This window comes from Martes martes (genome assembly GCF_963455335.1).
Source record: "Martes martes genome assembly, chromosome: 16".
In the NCBI taxonomy this organism is placed as follows: domain Eukaryota; kingdom Metazoa; phylum Chordata; class Mammalia; order Carnivora; family Mustelidae; genus Martes; species Martes martes.
Window position 1 is genome coordinate 17,229,956 of NC_137904.1, and position 24,544 is coordinate 17,254,499.

General features: G+C 44.4%; 1 protein-coding gene across 1 annotated transcript; it reads left to right on the forward strand.

Annotated features, from left to right (window-relative positions):
* Positions 1-33: 33 nt before the first annotated feature.
* SHPK (sedoheptulokinase) lies at positions 34-24,283 on the forward strand. Its single transcript, XM_080826033.1, has 7 exons — positions 34-247; positions 5,381-5,522; positions 12,207-12,390; positions 12,934-13,086; positions 14,071-14,246; positions 17,618-17,818; positions 21,809-24,283. The coding sequence occupies exons 1-7, from the start codon at positions 80-82 to the stop codon at positions 22,219-22,221; spliced, it is 1,437 nt and encodes a 478-aa protein (XP_080682159.1). The 5' UTR covers positions 34-79; the 3' UTR covers positions 22,222-24,283.
* Positions 24,284-24,544: the final 261 nt, after the last annotated feature.

Consider the following 24,544-nt stretch of genomic DNA (forward strand, 5'->3'; position numbering starts at 1 on the left):
TCGGCGCCTAGAACCCCTGTGGAGCGCGCAGGAGGGGGCGCCAGTATCCCATACGTCAGCTGCGCGACTCTCTGAGGCGATGGCTACGCGGGTGGTCACTCTGGGTATCGACCTGGGTACTACGTCTGTGAAGGCGGCCTTGGTGGAGGCCGTGCCACGCGACCCGTCCGGGTTTGTGGTACTGGCGAGCTGTGCCCGGGCTACGCGAGCTGAGGCGGCGGCCCAGAGTGCGGCGGCTGGGCACCAGGTGAGGCAGCGTCCTGGAGCTGCGCCGCCTCAGGGAGCCACTCTCTCGCTCCTCAAAGGAGGCCTCCTCGACACCCCTCTTCTTCAAAGAAGTCTCCCTGATTTCTCCAGCCTGTCTGACCTCTTCCTGCCTGCTGCAGCTCCCTCTGATCCGTTACTCTTCCTCACAGGAGGTTTTCCCACCTGCTGACACCGTCTGGCTCTCTGGCCTCTGGGAGTATTGCTCATGGCGCTCTATCCCGGTGCTCTCTGCCCTCCACTTTCTGTACTTTGATCTGGGGAAATTGCTCTCCCCGTGTAACCTCAGGCCTCCCTCTTGTTCTTGACCTTTCTGCACCTCCCACCAGCCGGCATCCGGTATCTTCAAGTTCAGGATTCAGTTTGTTCCCCAGGGCAGAATATAGGTTTTCCTCAGGAACTAAGATTGTAGAATCAGGGCATAAGTGGCTCTTCTCATTCTGCAGGGGTGGAACGTGGACTGGAGAATTGAAACACTTGGTCAGCAAAAGACACCAGGACCCAAAGGCTGAGACACCTTGGAGGAAGGACTGTGCAGACACAGGAGAGATAAGCTGATTTAAATGTCAGGAAAAGAGCGGATGGATCATTATATATTAAAACTAGTGTTTTGTGAAAGCTACGGGGTAGAAATGGAGAATTTCACCAGAGTGGGATCTGTTTGGAGATGTGGGTTCAGAAAGATCATCAGTTCTTAGAGCTGGATTCCATTAATTCCCTGAAAAAGGTAGCTCTATGTTCAGTTAATTGACAGTAGAAATTAATATCCAGGAACTTTTTGTGAAACCTTAGGACTTTTTTTTTCTTTCTAGATCTTTGCTTGTTCTTCCAGTTGAAATAGGTGGCCTCTAAGGCCCTTTCCAGCCACAAACAAGCCTCAATCCCTAGAACTTGTTTTTTACAATCTTTTGGCACTTATCTAAGTTCTTTAGGGTTCAGAGTCCATCTTGCTCAGAAACATTTCAGAGGATAAAGAGTTCAGGGGCACTTTGCATTTTCATAGACTCAAAATTACTTTGGTTGGGGCATCAGGGTATTTTAGAATGCTTATTTCACTACATGGACTATGAAATAGAGCCATCTTCAGCTCTTACCCTGTGGGGGTGAGCAGCAGAGCTGGGATTACAGGGAGTGGAGTTAGGCACTGCCCTTTTCCCTTGAAATAGATCCAGTCTTTTTTTTTTTTTTTTTTCCTTTTTCCCAAGTAGGCTTCCCACCCAGCATGGGAAAGCTGAACTTACAACCCTGAGATCAAGACCTGGTCTGAGCTCAAGAATTGGACGCTTAACCAACTGAGCCACCCAGGGGCCCTGAAATAGGGTCACTTCTTGAAAACTGCTTTCTAGGCTTCCCACAGCATGCAGCAGGCTGTTCTGTGTTTACAGGCACAGAGTGTGCCACACCTGCCTAATGACAGTTTTAGGAGAGGCCAGGAATAGCCCCCTTGCATCCTCCACGTCTGTTTTGTGCTCTGGGACAAACAGTATTGCTGTAATTTCATCTATAGCAGAATTTCTCAACCTTGCTACTGTTGATACTTTGGATTAGATGATTCTTTGTTGTAGGGAGCTGTCCTGTGCATTGTAGGATATTCAGCAGTATCCCTGGCCTTACGTACTACATGCCAGTAGATCCTTCTACCCAGTTGTGACACCCCAAAATGTCCCCATCCTGCCAAATGTACCCTCGGGGACAAATGTTACCCCTGAGGTGAGGACCACTGAGCTACAGAAATGCCTGATGACTCTGTCCTTTCCTTATGTCTGTACTTTTTACTCTTAGGAAGTATTGTATACACCAAGGTCAAGCTTGGCAGCTTTTAAGTATTTGTGACTTTAAAATACCAGGATGTTTGCGGGAATCTCTGTCCCCCTTTCTGAGTTATTACTTTCCCCTTTCTGGGCCCCAGTTTCCTCATTTGTAAAGAGGGGTTGGTGGGTAGGAGGGTTGAATGAGTTTCTGCGTTCTTCCTCAGATCTAAAGTTTTTGGATTTGATTTGGTTGTAGAGCGATGGATATTTTGAACCAAGGAAGGGGGGCAGCACCAATCCTTTTACATTGTGGATATGCCCATTGTCAAAGAGCTACTCCCTGATCACACTCACCAGTGAAACTCGAACTAATTGCTGAACACTGACTACCCCCTTGTCTTCACTGCCGCCTGGCCCATTTCCCTCCTCCACTATCCCCACCCACACGACTCACCCACCCTGGGCCCATTTTAAACAGTGGCTCCTCTGTCTTGGGTTGATACACCTTCCAAGGTCCTGTGGGAACTCTAGCACTATCCAAAAGAAATTCTAACCACATATGTGATGCACACCTGTAATTTTCAGTTTTCTAGTATTAAAAGTAAAAATTAACATTTGAAATTAATTTTAATTGCATATTTAATTTAGTCCAATGTATCCAATGTACTATCATTTCAATATATAATAATTAATATAAAATTATTAATAAGATAATTTGTGTGTTTTTTCATATTAAATATGAAGTCTGGTATGTATTTTTATACTCCCAACACATCTCAGTTCAGGTGCACAGCCATACATCTCCTCTCTGTTGGTGTCTCGCTGCCTAGTCACTTCTGCCATAGAGTCTTGTTAGAATCTGGGGCTACAGCCTCAGGGAAATGATTTGTGCTCTCTTCGCACTCCTTCCCCCATCCCACCCAACCTCACCTTCCTTTTCTTCTGCTCCTTCGTTCAGGCTTGTTTGGAGTCTTAGAACTGCCCCTGCTCAAGGCCAGCAGGCTGACGGGGCAAGTGAGGGGTTTGTCTTAAGGAGGAGAAGGCTGCATTCTGCCCTGGGCAGGGTATCTTGGGGCTTGAGGGCTTAGTCTTTAGATACTTTTCCAAGACTGTGAGCTTTTTAGTTCTCCAGAGACCAGACATTTATTAAGAGCTGAGCCACATTTCTCTTCTGAGTTTTCCATGGGTCCTTCTAGTTATTAAGTATAAATTTATTTTGTGCCTTGAGATAATTTTTGTGTGCCAGAACATTTTACTTTGGTTGAAATAAAAATAAGTATTCAACTTATTAAATTCAGAACCCTAGTTCTTAAGCTTTTAAATTTAGCTCATTAAGGTGGTTCCATTTGTAAGTCTAAGATGTAACTATGATTTTTGAGGACCTTTGAATAATACTTAATGCTATCTCAGTTAAGTACCTTAGTTATACATTTTATATAAATATATAATATGAAATATAACATTACACAATATTCTATTTAAGTATATAAGGTACTCTAGTTGCCTGACCCAAAGCTTTTCAGAATACCTAAGTAATTCTTATAAATCTAATAAGTTAAATGGATAACGATGTAAACTTGAAATGTTTTATATGTTTAAAATCCTTTTATAAATATACAGTAGTGAGATTTGAACTTACAATTGCAAATCTACATCAGTTACTCAATTACAAAGGTAACCTAGGTCAAATTTTCTTAAACATATAAATTTATCTAAAATACCAAATATTCTTAAGTTTCCTTAAGCACAAATGTTAATCAGATAGGCATGACTCTTTTAAACATGCATGTTTAATTCTTGATCATGGGACCCCTGGGTGGCTCAGGTGGCTAAGTGTTCAACTCTTGATCTCAGCTCAGGTCTTGATCTCAAGGTCATGAATTCAAGTCCATACTGGGCTCCACACTAGGTGTGGAGTCTACTTGAAATCTACTTAATCATTGAGAAAACAATTACGTCATCTGGGTTGCTTTTCCAAGTGCATATTTTGTGGTGGCCTCCTTAGCTTTTTGAAACTTCTTACTGAATGGAGACATCTCCTGGGATTGGATGGGATCTTGGAGTCTGATTTCTAGTCTTTAACAGGGACTTCATAATTTAAAAGAAGAGATGGTCATGGAACCTACCTAAATTTTTTTGGTGTGAGTCACCTACTTTTAAAGTTATATTAGTCTGTACCTCCCATCCATTTGGATACACTGCTTAATTGGTTTTGGCATTTTATTATCTCTAAGATACATAAATGTGCTTTTGCTTCTGACTCCAGAGACCTTTAACCTTTTTCAAATCCTGCATTCTATTCACATATTTGTCGCTTAAGACCATTTGATTCATAGATATTAGTATGCTGTTTATGTACAGCTTCTTATTTCCCAAGACTTTAGTTTTCAAGGTTATTCTGCCTTGAGAAGTTCTTCAGGAGTCAGCAGATCAGAAAAAAGACAAATCAGGAAAGGATGGTCCTGACCTTCTTGAATCTCATTTCCACCCCCACCCCCCCCACCAAAATCTCTCTATACTACCAGTCTCTCTCTGGGTAGCTTATACCATTGCCTAATTAACCTTCTGACGATGATACTGTCCTATTCAGAAAGCCCAAGGGGAGGGCTTTAGGAGGAGCCTCTCACCCTGAATCTTGAGGTCCCCCACTGGGGTCAGCCTCTCCTCTTTTACTCCCACCAGCCCCTCATATGGACCATCTCCCTGGGGCTCTGCCCAGGTATTCTTGGGGTTATCTCCTTGCTTGCCTTGCCTAGTGGGTGTTTTGTCTCCAAGTCTAAGGCCCAGCTCTAAAGGCACTCAGGAAATGTTTGCCATGTGGATGAACTAAAGTCCACAAGGAAGAAAATGCTAGAGCTTGTCCTAAAGTGCTTAAGTCCATTAGGCCTTTCCTGTCTACAACTTTCCTGCCAGGTTCCTCCCGGCTATATTCCATCCTTCCCTTATCCCGAACCTGTGTCCCTTGTGATAGACCCTTAACTTCTACTTACATTATGGTCTTTCTTGTGTTTTCCTATCCTTCCTGCGAGACTGTCCACTCTTATAGGGCAGAGACAATGCTTTCCTCAGCTCAGACTCACCTACAGCGGAGGGCAGAGCCTTGGCCATTTCTGAATCTAATTCGCAGCAGTGCCTCACCTGTGCGGGGAGGGAGTGGAGTCTTGCCCACCACATTCCTGCTCCAGGCCCTTCTGAAAGTGGTGAACCCTCAGTCCCACATGTCCTCCCTGAGGCCAGTGAGCAGGTCCTGGAAGTGACCCCAGTGGAATTAGCTCGGCAGATAGTACCCGGGAAATTCCTTGAGGCCTCTGCCCTCTTCCCCCTGTCTGTGTGCCCCTGCCCAATGTGTCCTGTTCTGTTTCCAGGGAAAGGAGCAGGATGTGAGCAGAATCATCCAAACCCTAAATGAGTGCCTTGCTGCCCTTCCTCGGCAGCTGCTCCAGGAAGTTTGTGGCATTGGAGTGTCAGGACAAATGCATGGAGTCATGTTTTGGAAAACAGGCCAAGGTATGCTGGGCTCTGGGGGTGATCATGTGCTCCTAGCAATCACTGTGGATAGCAGAGTGCTGTGGAGGGCTCTCCTCTGAAGTAACAGGTCACCCTGCAGTGTGAACAAAATGGCCTATGCTGCCTCTTGCATTTTGTGTGCACCCTTTCTTATACAAATGCGTAAATGAGTAAGCGAACTCTCCACTCACACTCTGTCCATAAACAGGGCGAGGGAAGAGTGAGTTCTCTCTGATTCTCTGTAGGATTCAGTGGAGTGGATTTTCCACAGCTTTCTCTTTATTTCTGTCGGTGTCTCAGAGCATCAGCGCAGACAACTAAAGATTAGTGTAGTTGTGGGAGATGCCAAGACACAGGGGACACTTGAATTTGGGCATAATTTTTGTTGTTTGCCATAATCACAGAAGTTTGTGATTTTTAAATTTCAGGGCATCCTTTTTATGGGCTCAGGTGCTGAGTATTTAGTTGGCCCTCTTCTATCAGGTCTCCCATAGTGCAGAGGTCAGTGACCTGTTCTGTTTGGCCTCCAGGAGGAGACTTATTAAGCTAGCAAAATAAAAATGCTTGCATGCTTGGTAAGGGTGTTACCTGTATGATCTCATTGAACTTTCCCAACATCTTTATGAGGTAGGTTACATTAATGGCCCCATTGTGCAGGTGAAAAGTGGAGGTTCAGAGAGGTTCATATGCTCAGGGTCATATGGCAGCAAGTGGTGACTCCAGCTTTTGAACCCAGGTTGGTCTGATTTTAGACACTGAGCTATTAAAGGCCTCTAGAAGGACCAGAGTTGCAGGAGGGTGCAGTAGCTCAGTGAAGAGAGGAACTTCCCAAAAGAATGTCCACCTTCCTTGGATGTTATGCGTTCCTGTTATAGCTAGCATTAAAAGGCCTTTTTTTTAACTATAAAAAATTCTATATAGACATAAAAATAGGGAGAATATTATTATGAACAGACACATACCCATCATCCAGCTTCAAAGCTGCCAACATTTTACTGCAGGTGTTTTAAGTACAGGATGGGTGGCTACTTTGGGGGCTGTAGTAAAGGGGATTTGAACATTGGTTCACCCCTTTTTGCCTGGAGAGTTAGTGATTCCAGTTCTCCTGGGCCAAGTGAGTGGTGACCTGCCTCTCAGCAATGTGACAGGTGTCTAGTGAAGCATCCTTTGATCAGTCCCCAGGAGGGCCTGGGTGACTGTAGAAGCCAGTGCAGTCAGTATCTCTTGCTTCTTCCCTCCTTCTTATCTGCTTGTTGTCAGACTGTTTGGGACCACAGGAGCTGCTTGGCTCTAATCAGTAGTTGGAGGAGAAGGCCGATTAGGGTGTTAGAGCTGGCTTCTCAATGGGAATCTAGGTTGTAAAAGCTTTTTAAACTCCTTAATTTTGCATTAATGAGAATAAATGTCCTTTTAATACTAAAACCCTTCCCAAAAAGGACAACAGAGATCTAAAGATTGTGGTCTGGTCATACACCTCCCTTTCTGCCCGTTTCCTGGACTCTGTAACAACCACACAAACCATTGCCCGCATTGTTGGAGAGAGCTGCTTAATATTTCATTGAGACAACCACATGCCTCCTTGTTTTGTTTTGTGCTTCTGGGAAGGAGGGAAGCCACTCTTTGACGATGGTAATACTTGCTTAGCAGAGTTGAGTGAATCATACTTGGGAGCAAGTCACTGTGTTTTAATGGTGGCCATAGATGAGTTTGGCTTCAGTACATACAATATATAAGGCTCCATGCTAGACCTCATTGGAGACATAGAAACGAGCAGACAAAGCCCTCACCCTCTAGGGCACACTCAAGGCCGTCAACACAGACAGGCACCAGTTTGCTGAGCAGAGAGCTAATTGCTTCCACGAGGGCACAGGCCAGCCAGCGGGCGGAGAGGAAAGGCAGGGAGAGTGTCTTCTGAGAGGCCTGTGGTTATTATGCCTGTAGACTCCATTTCCAGGCTCAGTAATAGCAGGAAAGAAATGGGGATCATAAAACCAAGCTAAAAGGCAAGCAGCCGACTAGGAGAAAACGTTTGCTAGTGTGAATATGGGTGCATACTAAAAAACCAAGAACAAAGAAAGGACAAATGGCTCTGTGGAAAATGGGCAAAGGATACTGAGAAGGGCAGTTCCTAGAAGAGGAAATACAAGTGGCTAATAAGCATATGAAGACATGCTCAGTGTCATTAGTAATTAGGGTAGCACAGATGAAAACAACAAGAGAAGTTACTTTCCACCCACTGGATTATAAGAAATCAAAGTCTGAAAATGCCAAGAGTTGGCAAATGGGGTGGAAAATTGGTTCTTTTAAATATGACTGGTGGTAGTGTAAATTAGCATGGCCATTTGGAGGGCAGTTTGGTGGGGCCTATTAAAAATAAGGGAACTGCTATGACTCAGCAGCTCTGCTACTTGGAATCTGCTCAGGAAAATCACTTTCATATGGATGTGCATAAGGATGGTCATTCATGGTCGTTCTTTGCCCCCTTGTCTCACTAGTGGAAACTGGCATGGAGGAATAAATGTTGGCGTGCCCATGCTGCAGAAGGATATGCAGTAGTTAGCAAGAAGGAGGTACGTTCACGTATCCTGACATGGAAGGAAGTCCAGAACATTTGTTGGATGATAAAAACAATGCCTAGAAAAAGAAATACAGTGTAGTGCTATTTGTTTTTAAAAAATAGACAAAAACAAAATGAAGTCAATGAAAGCAAGCCAAATATGTTGTATCAGTGTAAGCATTTTATTTGGATGGTTACCCACAAGGGCCAACAAGGACAGGAGGGGGACTGGGACCAAGCCTTTGGCTTTATGTGTAATATCTGAATATCTTATACTGAAAATCTATGTGACTTAGTATCTATGTGACCTTTGATAATTTTTTTAACTTTTCTGTGCTTCATTTTTCTTGTATAAAGGGGATAATTATCATACCTATGTGATAAGGCTACTATGTAGATTCAGTGAATTATATTTTTAAAGTGCTTTGAACAATACCTGTACATGGTAAGAGCTCCACATTTGTTTTATAATACAAACAAACAATAGTCCAAATTTGTTTTTGAAAAAGGACCAGAGTTTTGGAAGCAGATAAAGGTGTTGAAAAAAAGCTGCAGAGATCCAGCTTTAGAGCTGGGATAAGAATGCAGCTCGAAGTTTAAGTACAGATGTAGTATACAGTTGTGAGGGTGCACTGCTTTGAGGAGCCCTTCACCCCATGTGAAACTGAGTGTGGTTTAGATGCATGGCTCTTTTGGCTACTTGCCCGGAATACCAAGCAGAGACTGACAAGAGCCTCTAGATCCTTTGCTCTGACCCATCTACCTGCAGTATGTGTCCCTAGACATTCTTCTGGATCACTTCCTTACTCCATTCACATCCCTTCTCACATGTCACCTCAGAGAGGACTTCCCTGATCACCCTCCAAATATCTATCACTGCTGTATATTTCTTGACAGCAATTAAAAGTATCTGGTACTACGTATTTGCTTGTTTATATTCTATATCCCTAGCATATAAGCTTTCTGAAGGTAGTGACTTTTCCTTGTTCTTTGCTGTGTTCTCAGGGACTAGAACCAGTGCCTAATACATATTAGATATTTAATACACATGTCTTTCAATCATACATGTATGAGTGAATGAATGATGTTTCGTGGCTTGGAACTCATGGGGAGGGACAGTTAAGTCTCTTTCTTTGGTTCTTAATGAACATACTTATAAGAAAATGTAGTGGTTTTGGCTCCCAAATCTGGGGCCTGAAATCAGTCATGGTCATGAAACAGTCACATGTGGGGCTTTGCCCTGGTTTGCTTCATGGCAGGCATTGGTCTTACCTGGAAGCCATCTCATGTCGTGTGGAGCCAGATTCTTATGTCCATCCATTGGGTTTGTAGTATTCTTGCTGCTGATAATTTTTCTCAACTGGCACTTAATATTAACATTCTTTTCCCATTCTGCTGCAATGGTTGTATTAATATTGTATGGAAGTGTGAGAAATCTCCCTTGTATGAGGATAGGCGAGAACAAAAGATATGTAGGGGGGTGTATATTCTCTTTCTATAAGGCTGTTGGAAGTCTTAGACCTTGGACAGAATTTAGAAGGTAATGGTTCATTTTTATCATTATCATCACTAACATGAATTGAGTACTTACCATGTCAGGTACTGTTCTGAATGTGTACATGTGTTAACTCATTTAATACATACAACCCTATATATATAGCACAGACAATACACCCTAACCCTAACTCTAACCCTTTCCCTTGCTACTAGTTTGACAGTAAAGTCAATATGTGGCTGGAAGAGATATAGTTATAAGAAACAGTTATAAGTTTCCTTCACCTCTAGACTTCCAGATACAGTTGCCACCAAGATGCTGAACTAGCTTGACTGCTGGCTCTCTCCCCCAGGATTGGTTTCAGAAGAATCATAAGAGAAAAATACCAAAGAAAGGGGAGAACACTGTAAGAGAACCTAGGGTGATGGGGCTACTTTGAGTTGGTACGTGTGGGTTGATGGTTTGGATCTGGGGCAAGAGGCAACCAGCCTTGCCTGTGGGAGGATAAATCAAGAGGAGAACTGCTGGTTCCCGTGGGCTGTCGTGGCTTTATGACAAGCAGTACCTGTCCCCACATCCATAGTAATTCAGGTGTCCTTGAATAAAATTAAGGCAGTGGAGAAAAGCGGGAGTCTTTCCCCAAATCACAGGGCTGGTGACCTATAAGGATCCTCAAAACATTGTTTCATCCTGGGGGCAGACTGGAAGCCCTGACCTGAGGAGATGTTTTTCAGGGTGGGATGGGTTCACTGTGGATTCACCCCAGGTCTCATCCATCCTCCCCAGACCTTTAGAGTGGACAGTCTAAGAATTTAAAATTAGCCTGACATACATACTAAAATATGTGAAAGGTGAATATTAGCAAAAAAACAATAAGAAGAAACATAAAAAGAACCAAGCAGAAATATTAGGCATAAAAAATATAATGGTTGAAATAAAGAGTGTAATAGATGGGATTAATAGCAGGATGGATAGAACTTCAGAACAAATTAGAGAGTGAAAGATGCAAATTTAGGAAGGAAGAAGAAAAGGACAAAGAAGTAGAAAATATTAAAAAAAAGATATTGAAAATACAAATAGAAGCACTAGCATCTGAATACTAGGAGATATAGAAAAGGAAAAATAAAAGAGGTAGAGGAGGAAGTATGTGGAGAATTAACGGAGAAAATTCACCATAATTGACAAAATAAGATGTAACAGTCTGGACCAAAGGGGCCCATGGAATGTCAATGGAGGGAGAGAAGGAAAACCTTACAGCTGGATATATTAGAGCAAACTTTTAAGGATTTCAAAGACAAAGAAAACTCCAAAAGCTTACAGAGTGAAAGACCAGATCCTATATACAAGAATAGAAGCAGATTGACTAGATAGTTTTCAATAGCAACATTCTATGTAAAAATGCAATGGAATCACATTTGGGTTTTCTATTGTTGCATAACAAACTACCTCCAAAACTCAGTGACTTAAAACAGCAACCATTTTATCATACCTTGTATGAACTACTTCTGCATATCAGATTGAGCTGCTCTATGTGGGGTTGACAGAGGTTGCTTGGGAGTATTCATCTAGTGGACAGACTTGTCTGGAGGGTTCAGGGGTGGTTCTGGTCAATGCCTGATGCTTTGGTGGGGAAAGCTGGAAGGATAGACCCAGCTGACGATGGCCTGCTAGATGCCTGCATGTGTCTTCTCCGCCTAGTTTCTTCAGCATGGTGGCCTCAGGATAGTGGGACTTCTTACATGGTGGCTGGCTTCCTCCAGAGTGAGTGCTCCAGGAATCTCTGGTGGGAGCTGCACATCTTCTTATGACCTAACCTTGGCAGTCCTAGGATGTCACTCCCCCAACATTCTCTTGCTCTTACAAATCATCAAGGCCAGCCTAGATTTAAGGAAAGAGGATTTGAACTCTACCCCTTAATGGGAGTAGAAGCAAGGAATTTGTGGCAATCTATCACAAGTCTACAAAGTATTTTTAAGTATTGAAGAAAGGGAACTTAGAACCTAGAATGTTACAACTGTCCCTCAAATATGAGGGTATGAAAAAATATTCTGAGCCATATAGGTGTCTAGATGCTTTGCCACAGAATGAACTTCACTGGAACTAATTTTGGGTAAAATATTTAAATAAGAGCAGAGGGAAAAAAAATCCAGATTTCAAGAGACAAATGAGATAAATTAAGTAAAGATGCCAGATTCCTGAGTAAAGTTTGATGTCTAAAACTCAATTAGCTAAGACCAAAGGAAAAGAGAAAATATATCCATCATCATCCAGAATCAACTCTAGATAATATTATCATGATAAGGGTTGGAAGGACAGAGACTAGGGGACTTGAGAGTGTGCCAAATTTGTTTTCTTACAGGGAGGGGGAGGGGATATGCCATCAGTTTTAAAAAATGAATTAAGGGGAACATAGAGGAAGTGGGATAAATGGAGGGAAGTAGGTGACTTGGTGAGGGTCACGCAGCCGTTGGTGGTGGAGCCAGGTGTTAAACCCAGGTGCTCTGATAGCAGAACCCACGTGCATACGTGAAGCATTATCATGCTGTGATCTCACTAGCAGAGTGGTCTCGAGGACATGCTGCTGCCGGTCAGTCGTTCTTTTCTCTGTTTTTGGTAATTTCCTTTGTTCCAGGCTGTGAATGGACGGAGGGAGGGCCCTCTCCTGTGTTTGAGCCCAGAGCTGTGAGCCCCCTGGTCACATGGCAGGACGGCCGGTGTAGCAGTGGGTTCCTGGCTTCTTTGCCCCAACCAGAGTCCCATCTCAGTGTGGCCTCGGGGTTTGGCTGTGCAACCATCTTCTGGCTTTTGAAGAACAGGTATGGACAACTGATTTTTGAATTGGGTGCTGGATTTCCAGGGACACGAGAATGGCCAGGAGTCTGTATCTCTAGCCGGTTGGTATCGTTCCACCTGCTGGAGCATCCCTCAGTGAGGTGGCCTGGCCCAGGGGTGGTCACAAGACCTAGACTTGGTCTAGAACTGCTTCATTTCTCAGAGGGCTCCTTGTTGGTTATCTGATTGTAAACCAGAGGGGGGAAGAAAAAGGCAGAGAGGGCAAGGGACTTGCTGAGGGTTGCGTGGTAAGTTCATGGTGGGGTCAGGGCTGCTGATGTGCTGTTTTCTCTAGCATGGCATATTCTCCCTTGAAACCACTCCCTGAAGGCCAACTCCTGCCAGCTTTGCCTTGAGTGGCTGGGAGGGCCTCCCCCTGGGAGGTTCGGCCATCAGGGAGCCACAGCGTGTGGGATGCCTGCTGCCGCCCAGCTATGCCATGTCTAGTCCGCTGCCTGCAGCTAGGTGTAGCACATGCTTTCAAGTTGCTGTTGGACCATGTTGAACTGTTTTTGTATGAAAACTAGCCCAGAGTTCCTGAAGTCCTACGATGCTGCTGGCACCATCCATGACTATGTGGTTGCCATGCTGTGTGGCTTGCCAAGATCCCTGATGTGTGACCAGAATGCTGCTAGCTGGGGCTATTTCAACACTCAGAGCCAAAGCTGGAACTTGGAGATGTGAGTATATCCTTGCAAGTTGGCTCCAGGGTAAAGGCCGGAATCTCAAATGCAAGCGATTTAGTGGGGCTTTCCCATTTGGGAACAATAATGGAGGATTCCAAGAACCCAGGAATCAGGTTCCAAAGACCCTCAGCCTGTTCCAGTCATCAGGCAAGGGTGGGCCAGGCTGTGAGTGAACCCTTGGAGGGGGGTTACGCCATACACCATGCTGTCCTGCTCCCCCACAGTTGTCCAGACCTAGGTTGGGCTCCCCTGTTCTCTGTGACTCGGACCTAGCCTGCGGATTTCAAAGAACAACTGTCAGTGTAACAAATTCTTAAATAAGGTTAAGAAATGAAAGTAGTAGTCTTGAGGGATATCTTTCAAAAGTTCATTTTAAGGAATCATTTGCCTTTTCAGATCCAGAAATCCAGTGCCCTCTAAGTTCACTTCCTTCAGGGTCTAAATTCTGAGTCTGTAAAAAACAAAAAGCACCTGGTAGTTCAGGTAAAGGACTTTCTAGCATGTTCTGTAAAATTGATGGCCCCTTGTTTACTAACCCCAAGTGATGAATGCGGTTGGTGTTTAGGAGACTGATGGGTTTGACTTTGGTTTGGCATGTGCTAACTGACTATGACTGTGTGCTGAAATGCTGTCTCCCTTTGCAGAGTGTTTGTGTTTGTTCAAACACAGAAGGCTGGATGGCGATGATATCTGGCTCTTATCTAACTCTTCCTGATCACCCCTGCTTAAACTGGTTGTTTTCTCCCCTGGACGGCCAATCCCCAGACTTTTGAAAGCCAGTGTTCTCTTTTTAAAAAATACAAGTCTATTTTTCATGGTTTAAAAAAAGCCAAAAAGGTCCTCTGTGAAAACACTGGGTTCTACCCTCCCTTCTTGTGTGTGTATCCTGTAGTGTTTTCCTTCATTGAGTTTCCTGGAAACAACAAAGACCAAAAATCCAGCTCCGGGTGAATACACTGTCCATTTTTTGGATTGCAGATTGAGGGCCTCAGGCTTTCCTGTCCACCTTCTCCCAGACATCGCGGAGGCTGGCAGTGTGGCTGGCAGAACTTCCTGTGCCTGGTTTGAAATCCCAAAGGGGACACGGGTGGGCGTGGCCTTGGGTGATTTACAGGCCTCTGTCTATTCCTGTATGGCCAAAAGGACAGATGCAGGTAAGTCTTTCTTTTATTGGCTCCTTAGACTTCTTCTATTACCTCTTAAGCTCCAGCTCTGTGTGAGGGCCCAAGGGGCGCACATAACCAGCAGCCTTGGCATCCTGTCTATCGTTATGCTGTAAACATGAAAAACAGCCTCCTTCCTATAGGTAAAGCCCCTCCTCTGGGAGCTTACAATCCAGCCGTCCAAGTTCTGTCCCTTGACCACAGTCTGCGCTTTTCCTCTTTAGGGCCAGGTAAGGGAATTGACTCTCTCTAGTTAGCTGATTTCTGTATAACTCCATGACCAAAAAAATAGATTAGTAGGTTTTAGGGTTTTTTGTTATTATGTGTTTGTCAGTGGAAGTTCCATCCGATCTGATTAGGAGTGCTGTCTTTCTGTATTCAGTGTAAAGAGTCACAGTAAGGTGGAGGCCTCAGTCTAGGGCAGGGCTTGGTAAACTTTTTTTTTGTAAAGGGACAGATAGTAAATATTTTAGGCTTTGCAGGCCATATAGTTTCTGTCCTAACAACTCACCTCTGCTGAAGAATGGAAGTAGCCATAGCTAATACATAAATGAATAGGGGTATAACTGTGTTTCAGTAAAACTTCATGTATAGACACTAAAATGTGAATTTCATGGAATTTTCATGTGTCATGAAATTTTCTTCTCCTTTTGACTTCTCAATCATTTAAAAGTGTAGGAACATACTACTGGATAGTAAAATGTTACAGCCCCTTTGGAAAATAGTCTTGCAGTTCCTCAAAAGTGAAATAGGGAGTTATCACACAGTTCTACTCCCAGGTACAGACCCAAGAGATCTGGAAACACATGCCCACACAAACACTTCAAACAGATGTTCTTAGCAGCATTATTCATGATAAGTCATAATTCCAAAAAGAAGAACCAATCCAAATGCCCACCAACTGATAAATGGGTTTTAAAAGTGCGTATATCCACATAGCTTAAATGCCACACATGGGAGTGAAAGAGAGGAATGAAAGAAGCCAGTTCCAAACGGCCATATGCTGTCTGGTTCCATTCCTAAGAAGAGTGCAGAACAGGCAAATCTGTAGAGACAGAAAGCAGATGAATGGTTGTCAGGGGCTGGGTGGAGCCCCGAGTGCTAACAGGTACAAGGTTTCTTTTTGGAGTGATGAAAATGTTCTAAAATTAGATTGTGGTGATGGCTGTACAACTGTGAATATACTAAAAACCAGTGAATTATACCCTTTAAGAGGTTGCTGTTTATGGTGAATTATGCAAATTATATCTCAATAAATCTATTATTTCAAACAAAATGTAAATGCTGGGCTTAGCTCCTAGACCTCACGAAAACACATGGTGGGGTGGATATGGCCTGTGGGCTATTGTTTGCGCCTCTCTGGACAAGGGGAGAATTGGGGCCTGCCTGCCCAAACCAGGGTGGTTGCAGGATGGGGGTTTCATTTGATCTTTATGGCAGGCTGGCTGAGTGAGTCCACTCTGGGAGTCCCTTCCTTGTTATCAAGGGGAATGGAGAATTCATTCATCTTATCTGAATTCTCTTTGTTATCACATCTTTTTTCTTCCATCAGTTAGAGCTATTACAATTCAACCCTGAGTTTAAAAATTCTGACCAGCTTTGTGCCCTATGCAGTTTGTTCCTATTTCATGACAGTCTTAAGAGATAACACTTCAAGGACTGTTTTTATGTTGTTTTAGGTAGTAATTCCTCTTAATTCAAAATTATCTGAGAGAGAAAAGTGAAATTCTGCCAATTTTGTTTGCACATATTTTATGGAGAAAAGTCTTCTAAAGTCAAAAGTTGTTCAAAACCTTTTCTCCCAAATTTTCAACTAAAATCAATTCTTCAGGAAAATGTGCTACATTTATTCTGTGACACTTAATTTTCCCAATACACCATCTCAGAGTATAAATGTCAGGTAGCTCACATGGACTTTGGAGTCCAGCCTACTGGCCTGGGTGAGAATTTAGCCCCTCTTCTCCTTCCGGTGTCACCTTGGACAGGTTGCTTTTCTTCCTGAGCCCTTGTCACCATCTAAAATGAGGGCAATGATATGTTTCTCATGGGGCAGTTGTGACACACTGGAATGGTGCCTCTAAAGAGCCTGGCTCTTTCTACACTGCTGGTTTTCTAATCAAAGGCTATTCCCTTGACAGCGGACTGTCTTGTGCCTGGATGTAAATGTGCTTTCTCTACAGTAAGTGAAGGGCTAGTCAGATGGGAAGAAAGTAGGTATTAGGTTCCCTCTTCACTGAGCTGGTTGTAGTCTCTGGTTCCAGATTGGGGCTGCTGGCTGTGCTCACTTGTTCTGTGTCCATGGTCAAAGTTGGTTGGCCTCCATCCTTGTCACCTCCACTTGAAGGGACAGGTGGAGGACATGTTGCTTCTTGGTAAAGAGTCATGGTGAAAGGCTTGATATGGCAGAAAGTAAAGGTTATTGGCTTTCTAAGATTGTTTTCAGTCTTCTTGCTTCCAACCTCCCAGTAGGTAGGAAGATTACACGCTGACCTCAGTTATTTCAGATCCCAACAGACTGAGAAGAACAGGCTTTTTGGCCAGGTCTTGTGAGACATGGAAGAAAAGAGATTTCTAGAATCATCCACAGGCCTTGGCCTCAATCCAGAGGAGGAAATCATCCCCTCTGTGCTGAGTCTGGGAGCTTTTCCCCTGCTGGTGGAGGGAGGATAAGAAAACACCATGGATATAAGGAAGAGGTGGCACTTGCTGAAAAATGAATGAAACCTCCATAGAGAGTCAAAAACTTGGACTGAGTGAGGTCTTACTCTCTGTACGTCATTATCTATTGTTGTGTAACAAAACACCCCAGTGCTTAAGAGCCTCCAGCAGCAAACATTTATTATCTCTCCTAGTTTCTGAGAGTCAGGAATCTGGATGTGTCTGGATGGTCTGGTTTAAGGTCTCTCATGGAATTGCAATCAGGGTGTTGCTTAGCTGGGTCTGCAGTCATCCAAAGGCTTGGCCAGGCCTGGTGGATCTACTTCTCAGCTCATTTACGTAGCTTTTGGCAGGAGGCCTCAGTTTTTTGCCACTGGACCTCTCCACAGGGCTGCTTATGACATGGTGCCTGCCTTTCCCCAGAGCAAGTGATCCAAGACAGAAGCTGCAGTGCCTTTTTATGACCCTATGACTACACAGGATCCCTTCTGCTTTATTTTCTCAATTAGAAGCCAGTCCCCCAAGTCCCACCCACACTCACAGGGTAGGAGAAATTAGGCTCTACCTTCCAAAAAGGAGGAGTCTCAAAGAATTGGAAGACATTTTTTTTTTTTTTTAACCAGAATACTCTCCCCTTGCCCTGTTGTGACCTGTGCCCTCTGAGTCAGCCAACAGGCCTAACTTCTGCTTTCCTTGGACCCCAGTTCTCAACATCAGCACCTCAGTTCAGTTGGCAACCTCCATGCCTTCAGGATTCCAGCCAGCACAGACTCCAGACCCTGCGACTCCAGTCACCTACTTTCCGTACTTTGACAGGACCTACCTGGCGGTGGCAGCATCACTCAATGGGGGCAACGTGCTGGCCACATTTGTCCACATGCTGGTACAGTGGATGACGGATCTAGGTAAGGTGTTGCCCACACAGTGATGTATTCCCTGCTTGTCCTTGCGATGTGGCAGAATCTTGGTGCTGCCTGTGTTATTTAAGCTTCTAGATTCATGTGTCAGATCCTGCCCAGCTCCAGCACATTCCTTCCTTCTTTGGGGATCTGGGCCTGCAGCCTTCTTTCTTCTCATCTTCCGAGCTGTCGTCACCTATTTTTTTCTGAGGGAGCACTTTCTCCTCTAACACTGACTAGTCCCCTGGCTTTCCTGTGCCCCCTGGTTACTTTGTTAGTAGGTCACTGTCCCTTTCTGATGACTACAGACAGCTGAAAATAAAATGATCAAACATGGATGAGAGAAGAGAGTCCTGGTATTTTACATTATTATAAAATCCTTATAGCACTTATTCCTGGCAAGTGGTTCCTGACTCCCTTTCTTGGAAGGGATCCCTGAGAACTCTGATGCCCTCCTGCTTTCATCAGGGTAGAATAGATTGGGCCTTTCTCTGCTCTTCATTTGCAGAGAAACATGTAACCTCCTTCCACGAGAGGTTCCCTTTCTAAGCATTTGAGGTAGAGATGAAATTTCTGGTCAGCCATGCAGGTATAGGGAAATCACTAGTCCACCTGTTGGAGCTCTGAATCAGGTCACTCTGGGAAGCTTTCAGCATAGTAACAAGGTGAGACACAGGTAGTAGGGAGCACATGGGAAGGTCATAACTGCTTGTGCAGACAGGTGTTGCTGACATGTCCTTTCCAGCTGGCTAGGGATGTCAGGATTTCAGGGGAATTCTGCCCCCTTGGCTGAGATCCCCTCAGGAATGTGTCATTAAAAGAACAGAACTCTGATTTTATTTTGCTTGTGTCAGAAAAGGTTTTCAAGATGCAGAACCAGTTATCAGAATCTTTAGGCAAGTGCTATGTTTAGATACTGGTTTAACTGGTTGGCTCTGTGAATTGTTGACTGAGTTGACCGGTATTTTCTTTACACAGAAGTGACTGTTATTTTTACCCCTGAAAGAGACAGTAATATTTAATTTCTCTGTAAGATCCTTTGAAAATGAAAGTCTTTTGCATTGTCATGGTTCTTATTTTGGTGAAACTGAGGACTTTGAAGGCTTTTAAGAAATTTCTACAGTTACGTCATTTGATTAAAAAAATATATAGATGCAGGGGTACCTGGGTGGCTCACTTAATTAAGCGTCTGACTCTTGATTTGGGCTCAGATCATGATCTTGGGGTCCCAGGATCAAGCCCCACATAGGACTCTGCACTCCACATGGAGTCTGTTTGAGGATTCTCTCTCTCTCTCCCTCTGCCCCTGCCCTGCTCATGTGCACTCTCTCCCTCTCTCTAAAATAAATTAATAGGGGTGCCTGGGTGGCTCAGTTGGTTGTCTGACTCTGGATTTTGGCTCAGGTCATGATCTCAGGGTTGTGGGATCAAGCCCAGCGTCGGGCTCCATGCTTCGATGGGAGTATGCTCAAGGTTCTCTTTCTAACTTCCTCTCTGCTCCTCCTCCCCTCTCTAAAATAAATAAACAAATAAATAATAAGAAATATATAGATACAAATACAATAGGTTGTTGAGATAAAAGACATTACATTTATTAACCAGATATGGAAATATTAAAGCACAAGATATAAAAATAAAACTCTCTATTCAGAATACCCTAGATTTGCATTATCTTACAGAAGTTAAAAAACATGAGTTCCACCCTCATGTGGTTTAGAGCAGGGACTCTGAAGCCAGGTGGCCTGCATTTGAATCCGGGCCCTGCCACTTTCTTGTGCTTTAGGGCAGGTTACTTATCCCCTCTGTTCTTCACTTTCCTCATCTGAAAAGGGATTATCCCAGATCTACCCTGAAGGACTGTGAGGATCAAATGAGTTGTATTGCAAAGCACTTAGAATGATGTCTGGCCCATAACAAGTGTGATATAACCGCTTGTTAAATAAGCATTGTGTGGTGGTGCGATCCAGGAGAGTGGCCTCAGTTCTCTGTTCTGTCAAGTTATTATGTGGCCTTGGCAAGTCCCTTCCCTTCTGTGTTTTTTCAGCTCTGATGGTCTGTGATTCTAAGCCTTTGATGTGAATATTTGGCAACTCATAGCATTTGATCCCCTCCAGTAGATTTGAATAAGGTGGTAAGCCAAGGAATGGAGAGACAGGTCTAGAAGCCAGGTCTCTTGGGCCTTCAGCTAATCTGTTCCTTCCTTCAGGTGCCTCTCATGGCCCAAATGTTTCCCAGTGAGGAAGAACACTTTATTTTAACATTTCCTTAACATTCTTTAGGGAATTTTTATTAAGGACATACAAGCACATGGCTCATTGTTTTCTGCTTTTAACTATAGACTTTCTTTGAGTTATGGCAATTTTCCACTAATGTTGTTTTTCTGTTCCAGGATCCAATTCAGGATACCACATTGCATTTAATCATCGTATCTCCTTAGTCCCTCTGCTTTCTATTTTTTAAAGTTTTTATTTATTTAAGTAATCTCTACACCCAATGTGGGGTTTGAACTCATGACCTTAAGATCAAGAGTCAAACACTCTACTGACTGAGCCAGCCAGGTGGAGCTTTTCTATTTGAAAGCTTTCTATTTGATTGATCTGTTTTTTTTTTTTTTTCTTTTTCATCTCCTTTCCCTTTTCTCCCACTAGTTTCATGGTTTTATATTCTTTATCTATTCTTTTAGAAGTTTTCAGTGCACTGTGTTTCCTATGATATGGAGAGATAATCCCTCTTCTACATTTAGTAGTAGTATAAATTGGTCCAACTTCTAAGGAAAGAATATGATGTGCATATCTTTTGAACAAATTCTCCAAGGACTCAGTCCTACAGATTTGTATACTTGTACACATATGCTAGGTTATTCATCAAGCATGTGATTTTTTTTAGATTTTAGTAGAATTTCTAGAGGGAGGTGAAAGACACTAATATCCATTCTGGCATTTTTTTTTTTTTTTTTGAGTAGGCTCCATGCCCAACATGGGACTTGAACTCACAACCCTGAGATCAAGAGTCATATACTCTACTGACCAAGTCAGCCAGGTGCCCTGATTCTGGCATGTTGAACCAGAGTTCTGCTGATCACATTTTGACTATGATTTTAAATTATTTCTCCCTCTTCCTCTCTCTGTCTCATTCCCAAGTGTATGTAGTTGAGTTTGTATGAGTTAAATGTGCTGCTGAGGAGACTTTCATGGTCACACTGGGGCGGTGGCTTTCAGCACTGGCTGCACACTGGAAACACCTGAGGAGTTTAAAACATTGTGGAAACAATGTTGATGTCCTAGTCCTGCCTGCAGAAAGCTGATGATTTGGCCATGAGGTAGGGTGGGGTAGGCATTTTAAAAAACTCTTCAGGTGATTGTTATGCCCTTAAGTGTCAATAAGCACTGGTCTAGAACCTTCTACCTCAAAAGTGTAGTTTTGGGGCCGGCAGCACTAGCTTCCTCTAGGAGTGGGTAACAACTGCAGAATCTTAGGGCTCCCCCAAGGCATACTGAATCAGAAACTTCATTTTAATAAGATCCCTAATTGATTCATATATATATTCAAATGTGAAATGCATTGGTCTAGACTGGTGGTTCTCAACCTCTGCTGAGCGCTGGGCTAGACTGTGATCAGCACTGTGGTCCTGGTTTTTTTTTTTGACACTGCTGATAAGTCTAATAGTAGCTGTGATGATGCTTTTTTGATCAGTGAATGCATTTGCCTCCCTTGGGAGCATAGTTATGGGATGCTTAGTTGTTGGATGCTTAGTGTTCACAGCAACACTTACGAGATCTCTCCCTGAAGTCTCGGCTGGGGTCTGCGGTGAGAGAGCCGGCTGGTGTCTGGAGCAGAGCATAGCTAGCTAGCTGCATGAGTCACTGAGCCAGGAAACAGCCAGCCAAGTGAGGATGAGCAACAAGTAGATCTATCCCTGCTCACTGGGAATTCTATACTGTCTCGGCCTACAGCAAGGGTGCATGAACTCACACAGGTCTTTTCTGTTCTTGGAAGGTCTAGAGGTCGAAGAATCCACTGTGTATTCATGCATGATCCAGGCAGCTGCACAGCAGAGAGACACCTGCCTAACTATCACTCCAACGGTGTTGGGCGAGAGGCACCTGCCGGACCAGCTGGCCTCAGTGACCAGAATCTCCTCCTCTGACCTCTCCCTGGGGCACGTGACCCGGGCTCTGTGCCGAGGCATTGTTCAAAACCTGCACTCCATGCTTCCATTTCAACAGCTCAAGGATTGGGGTGTGAAACGGGTGATTGGCAGTGGGAGTGCACTGTCCAGGAATGAGGTGCTAAAGCAGGAGGTGCAGAGGGCTTTCCCCTTCCCAGTGTCCTTTGGGCAGGATGTGGATGCAGCTGTGGGGGCAGCACTGGTCATGCTCCAGAGAAATCTTAACCAGAGGGAGTCTTAGTGCATTTTTTGGCCAAAAGACTGTTGCAGATTTTATCTAACTAACATTCCTGACATGACCTTGGGGTCATCCTTGAACTGGACAGTTTTGTGGGCAGCTTTTAAGCAGAGCTCATTTTCAGGGAACCATCTTGACCAAGTACCTATCTTCATACTCTAATAACGCAGGCAGGACTCATCAGCTGGATCTCAAATCAGCGCTTTCCAAAAGACTCACTTGGGAATTGGTTGCAAATGTGTATGTGGAAAAAAGAGGGAAAAAGAAAGAAAAGGAACAGTAGCCCAGCATCATGGTCAGCAGACTCTTCTGTGATTCACCTGTAGACAAAGAGAAAATAAATGTGGACTTCAGACACCAAAAAGTCTCCAATTAAGAAAAGAAGACCTCCCCACCCTGCCCCCAGCTCCAGCTTTTGGAATGATTGTTTTTTGGGACATGAAGGCCAGACTTGGGTCATATGCACTGTTGGAAAAGTCCTTCCCTACTGGATTGTACCATGTGTCCCTAAGGCCCCTCTCCCATTCTTGTTCTCCCTTGGCCAGAGCTGGTTAGCTGAGGCAGGGCATGGCCCAAGAGCGTAAAGCAGACTGGCTGAGATGGAGATGCATGGTGCATGTGCATGTATGTGCATGGTGTGCATGGTGATGTGCTTCTCCTTCCAAGGAGAGCCTTCTGTACTGGAGCTGCTTCAGATCCTTAGCACAACTCGCTTGAAGTCACAGAGCAGGGAAGTAAAGGCGGGTGGCATGACTAGCAAGGGAGACGGCTGCTGTGTGGCCCCATCATTCAGGCATATTGTTCCCAAGAGTCTGGGACCCTTTTTCAGAGGTATGTCTGGGCAGCAGTGTGTTTTTGTCCCTGCACAATCTTGGGAATCTTTCCAAGGGAAGGGATGTGGCTGGGCATGCTCCTGTCAGAGCGGCCAATTTGATCAGAGGGAACCCCTTTATCCTGCGGGTACTAGCTTTTCCTTCTCTTGGGGTAGACCTTGGTGGGCCACTGTGTTCCTGGCTTGCAGAAACATCCCCCTGGACTCAGCTTCCCTGCAGGGATCCCAGAGCATCTAGGAGAAAGCTGTCATTGCTGCATCTAATTCCAGACTCCCAAGAGTGATTCTAAGGCTCAAGCAGGCCTGACTCTGAGGCACCTGGGCAACTATGAGTCTGGTAAACAGTCATGTTGCCTCTTTGTAAATGTCACAGTTATGTGATTGTCTGAAGCTCTTAGATTAATCTGCCTGGCCATGCTGATTGGATTTAAGATACTAAAGCTCTCTCTTCCAGAGCCTTGTGCCTTTAATAATACATACCTATCTTCTTTGGGATTATTGTAATTTATGGCACAGCTGCAGAGCTTGGTTTGGGAAGCTGGACATAGCCCTGAGGTTGTGCTGTAGAAAACCCCTGCCTATTGCACAGTTCTACCAGGACAAGTGGCTGAAGATCACTCAGGAAAGTCATGTGAGTTTTCTCTCAGCAAGAATGAATTGACCCCATTACTTTGGAGCCTCTGTGAAAGGCCTATGAGAGAGAAGTCACCGCGGGATAGGCCTGTCTGCTGGGAGGAATCGGCCCTCTGACTTCAGGAAGGCAGCCTGTCTTGCGTTCTCAGAGTGCTGTGGATGGAGTCTGTAAATGTAGGATTAGGACCTGGATGCAAGGCCCGGAAGCAAAGCCCAGTGCCCAGTATGGTGCTGGAACTTTGTTCCCTTCCCACATGTCCACTCTATCTCCGAGGGCTGAGCTTTGCCCTGTCCAAGCTCATCAGCTCAGAGCTCTGCTGCTGTTTTTATTTCACATGGCCTAGAGCCTCTGCAGGGTGTGGATTGAGGACGGCTCCCAGGGCCTCATTTCTTCAGCCGGAAGTCACAAACCACTCACTGCTTTTGCTGTCATTCCCAGAAGGTATCAGGAAGTGTTTGATACCAGCATGATCCTGATATGAGCCACTGGCCTTGAGGACTCTTTGCCTGTGTCTCAATCTTATAGGCACATGGTAGGCTTGCATTCTCCCACCTGATTTGCTTTCGCCAGTAAAAGGTGACGAGAAGTGTGTCACTTGTTCTGTGCCTTCAGGCCAGTTTGTGTAGCCTTTAGGAGCCAGTGCGTGATTTGTCACATTCCCTTCCTTTTGCCACCAGTGACTGGTAATGTCCCAGAGAAAGGCTCTGTCAGCGTGGGTTCCATGTTAGGACAGTATGGTGTAGAACCCTCACCAAAGAATGAGCAACATGCAGTGTGACTGAGAAATAAGCCTTTGATGTTTGAAACCCTTGAGATTTGGGGGTTGTTTGTTACCACAGCATAACTAGGTATATCCTGAC

Excerpts from the sequence above, each read along its gene's own strand:
- SHPK (XM_080826033.1), top strand. The coding sequence starts at position 80 with ATGGCTACGCGGGTGGTCACTCTGGGTATCGACCTGGGTACTACGTCT. Across the intron at positions 12,391-12,933 it reads TTCTGGCTTTTGAAGAACAG|CCCAGAGTTCCTGAAGTCCT; the intron begins GTATGGACAACT and ends TATGAAAACTAG. Across the intron at positions 17,819-21,808 it reads ACAGTGGATGACGGATCTAG|GTCTAGAGGTCGAAGAATCC; the intron begins GTAAGGTGTTGC and ends TGTTCTTGGAAG.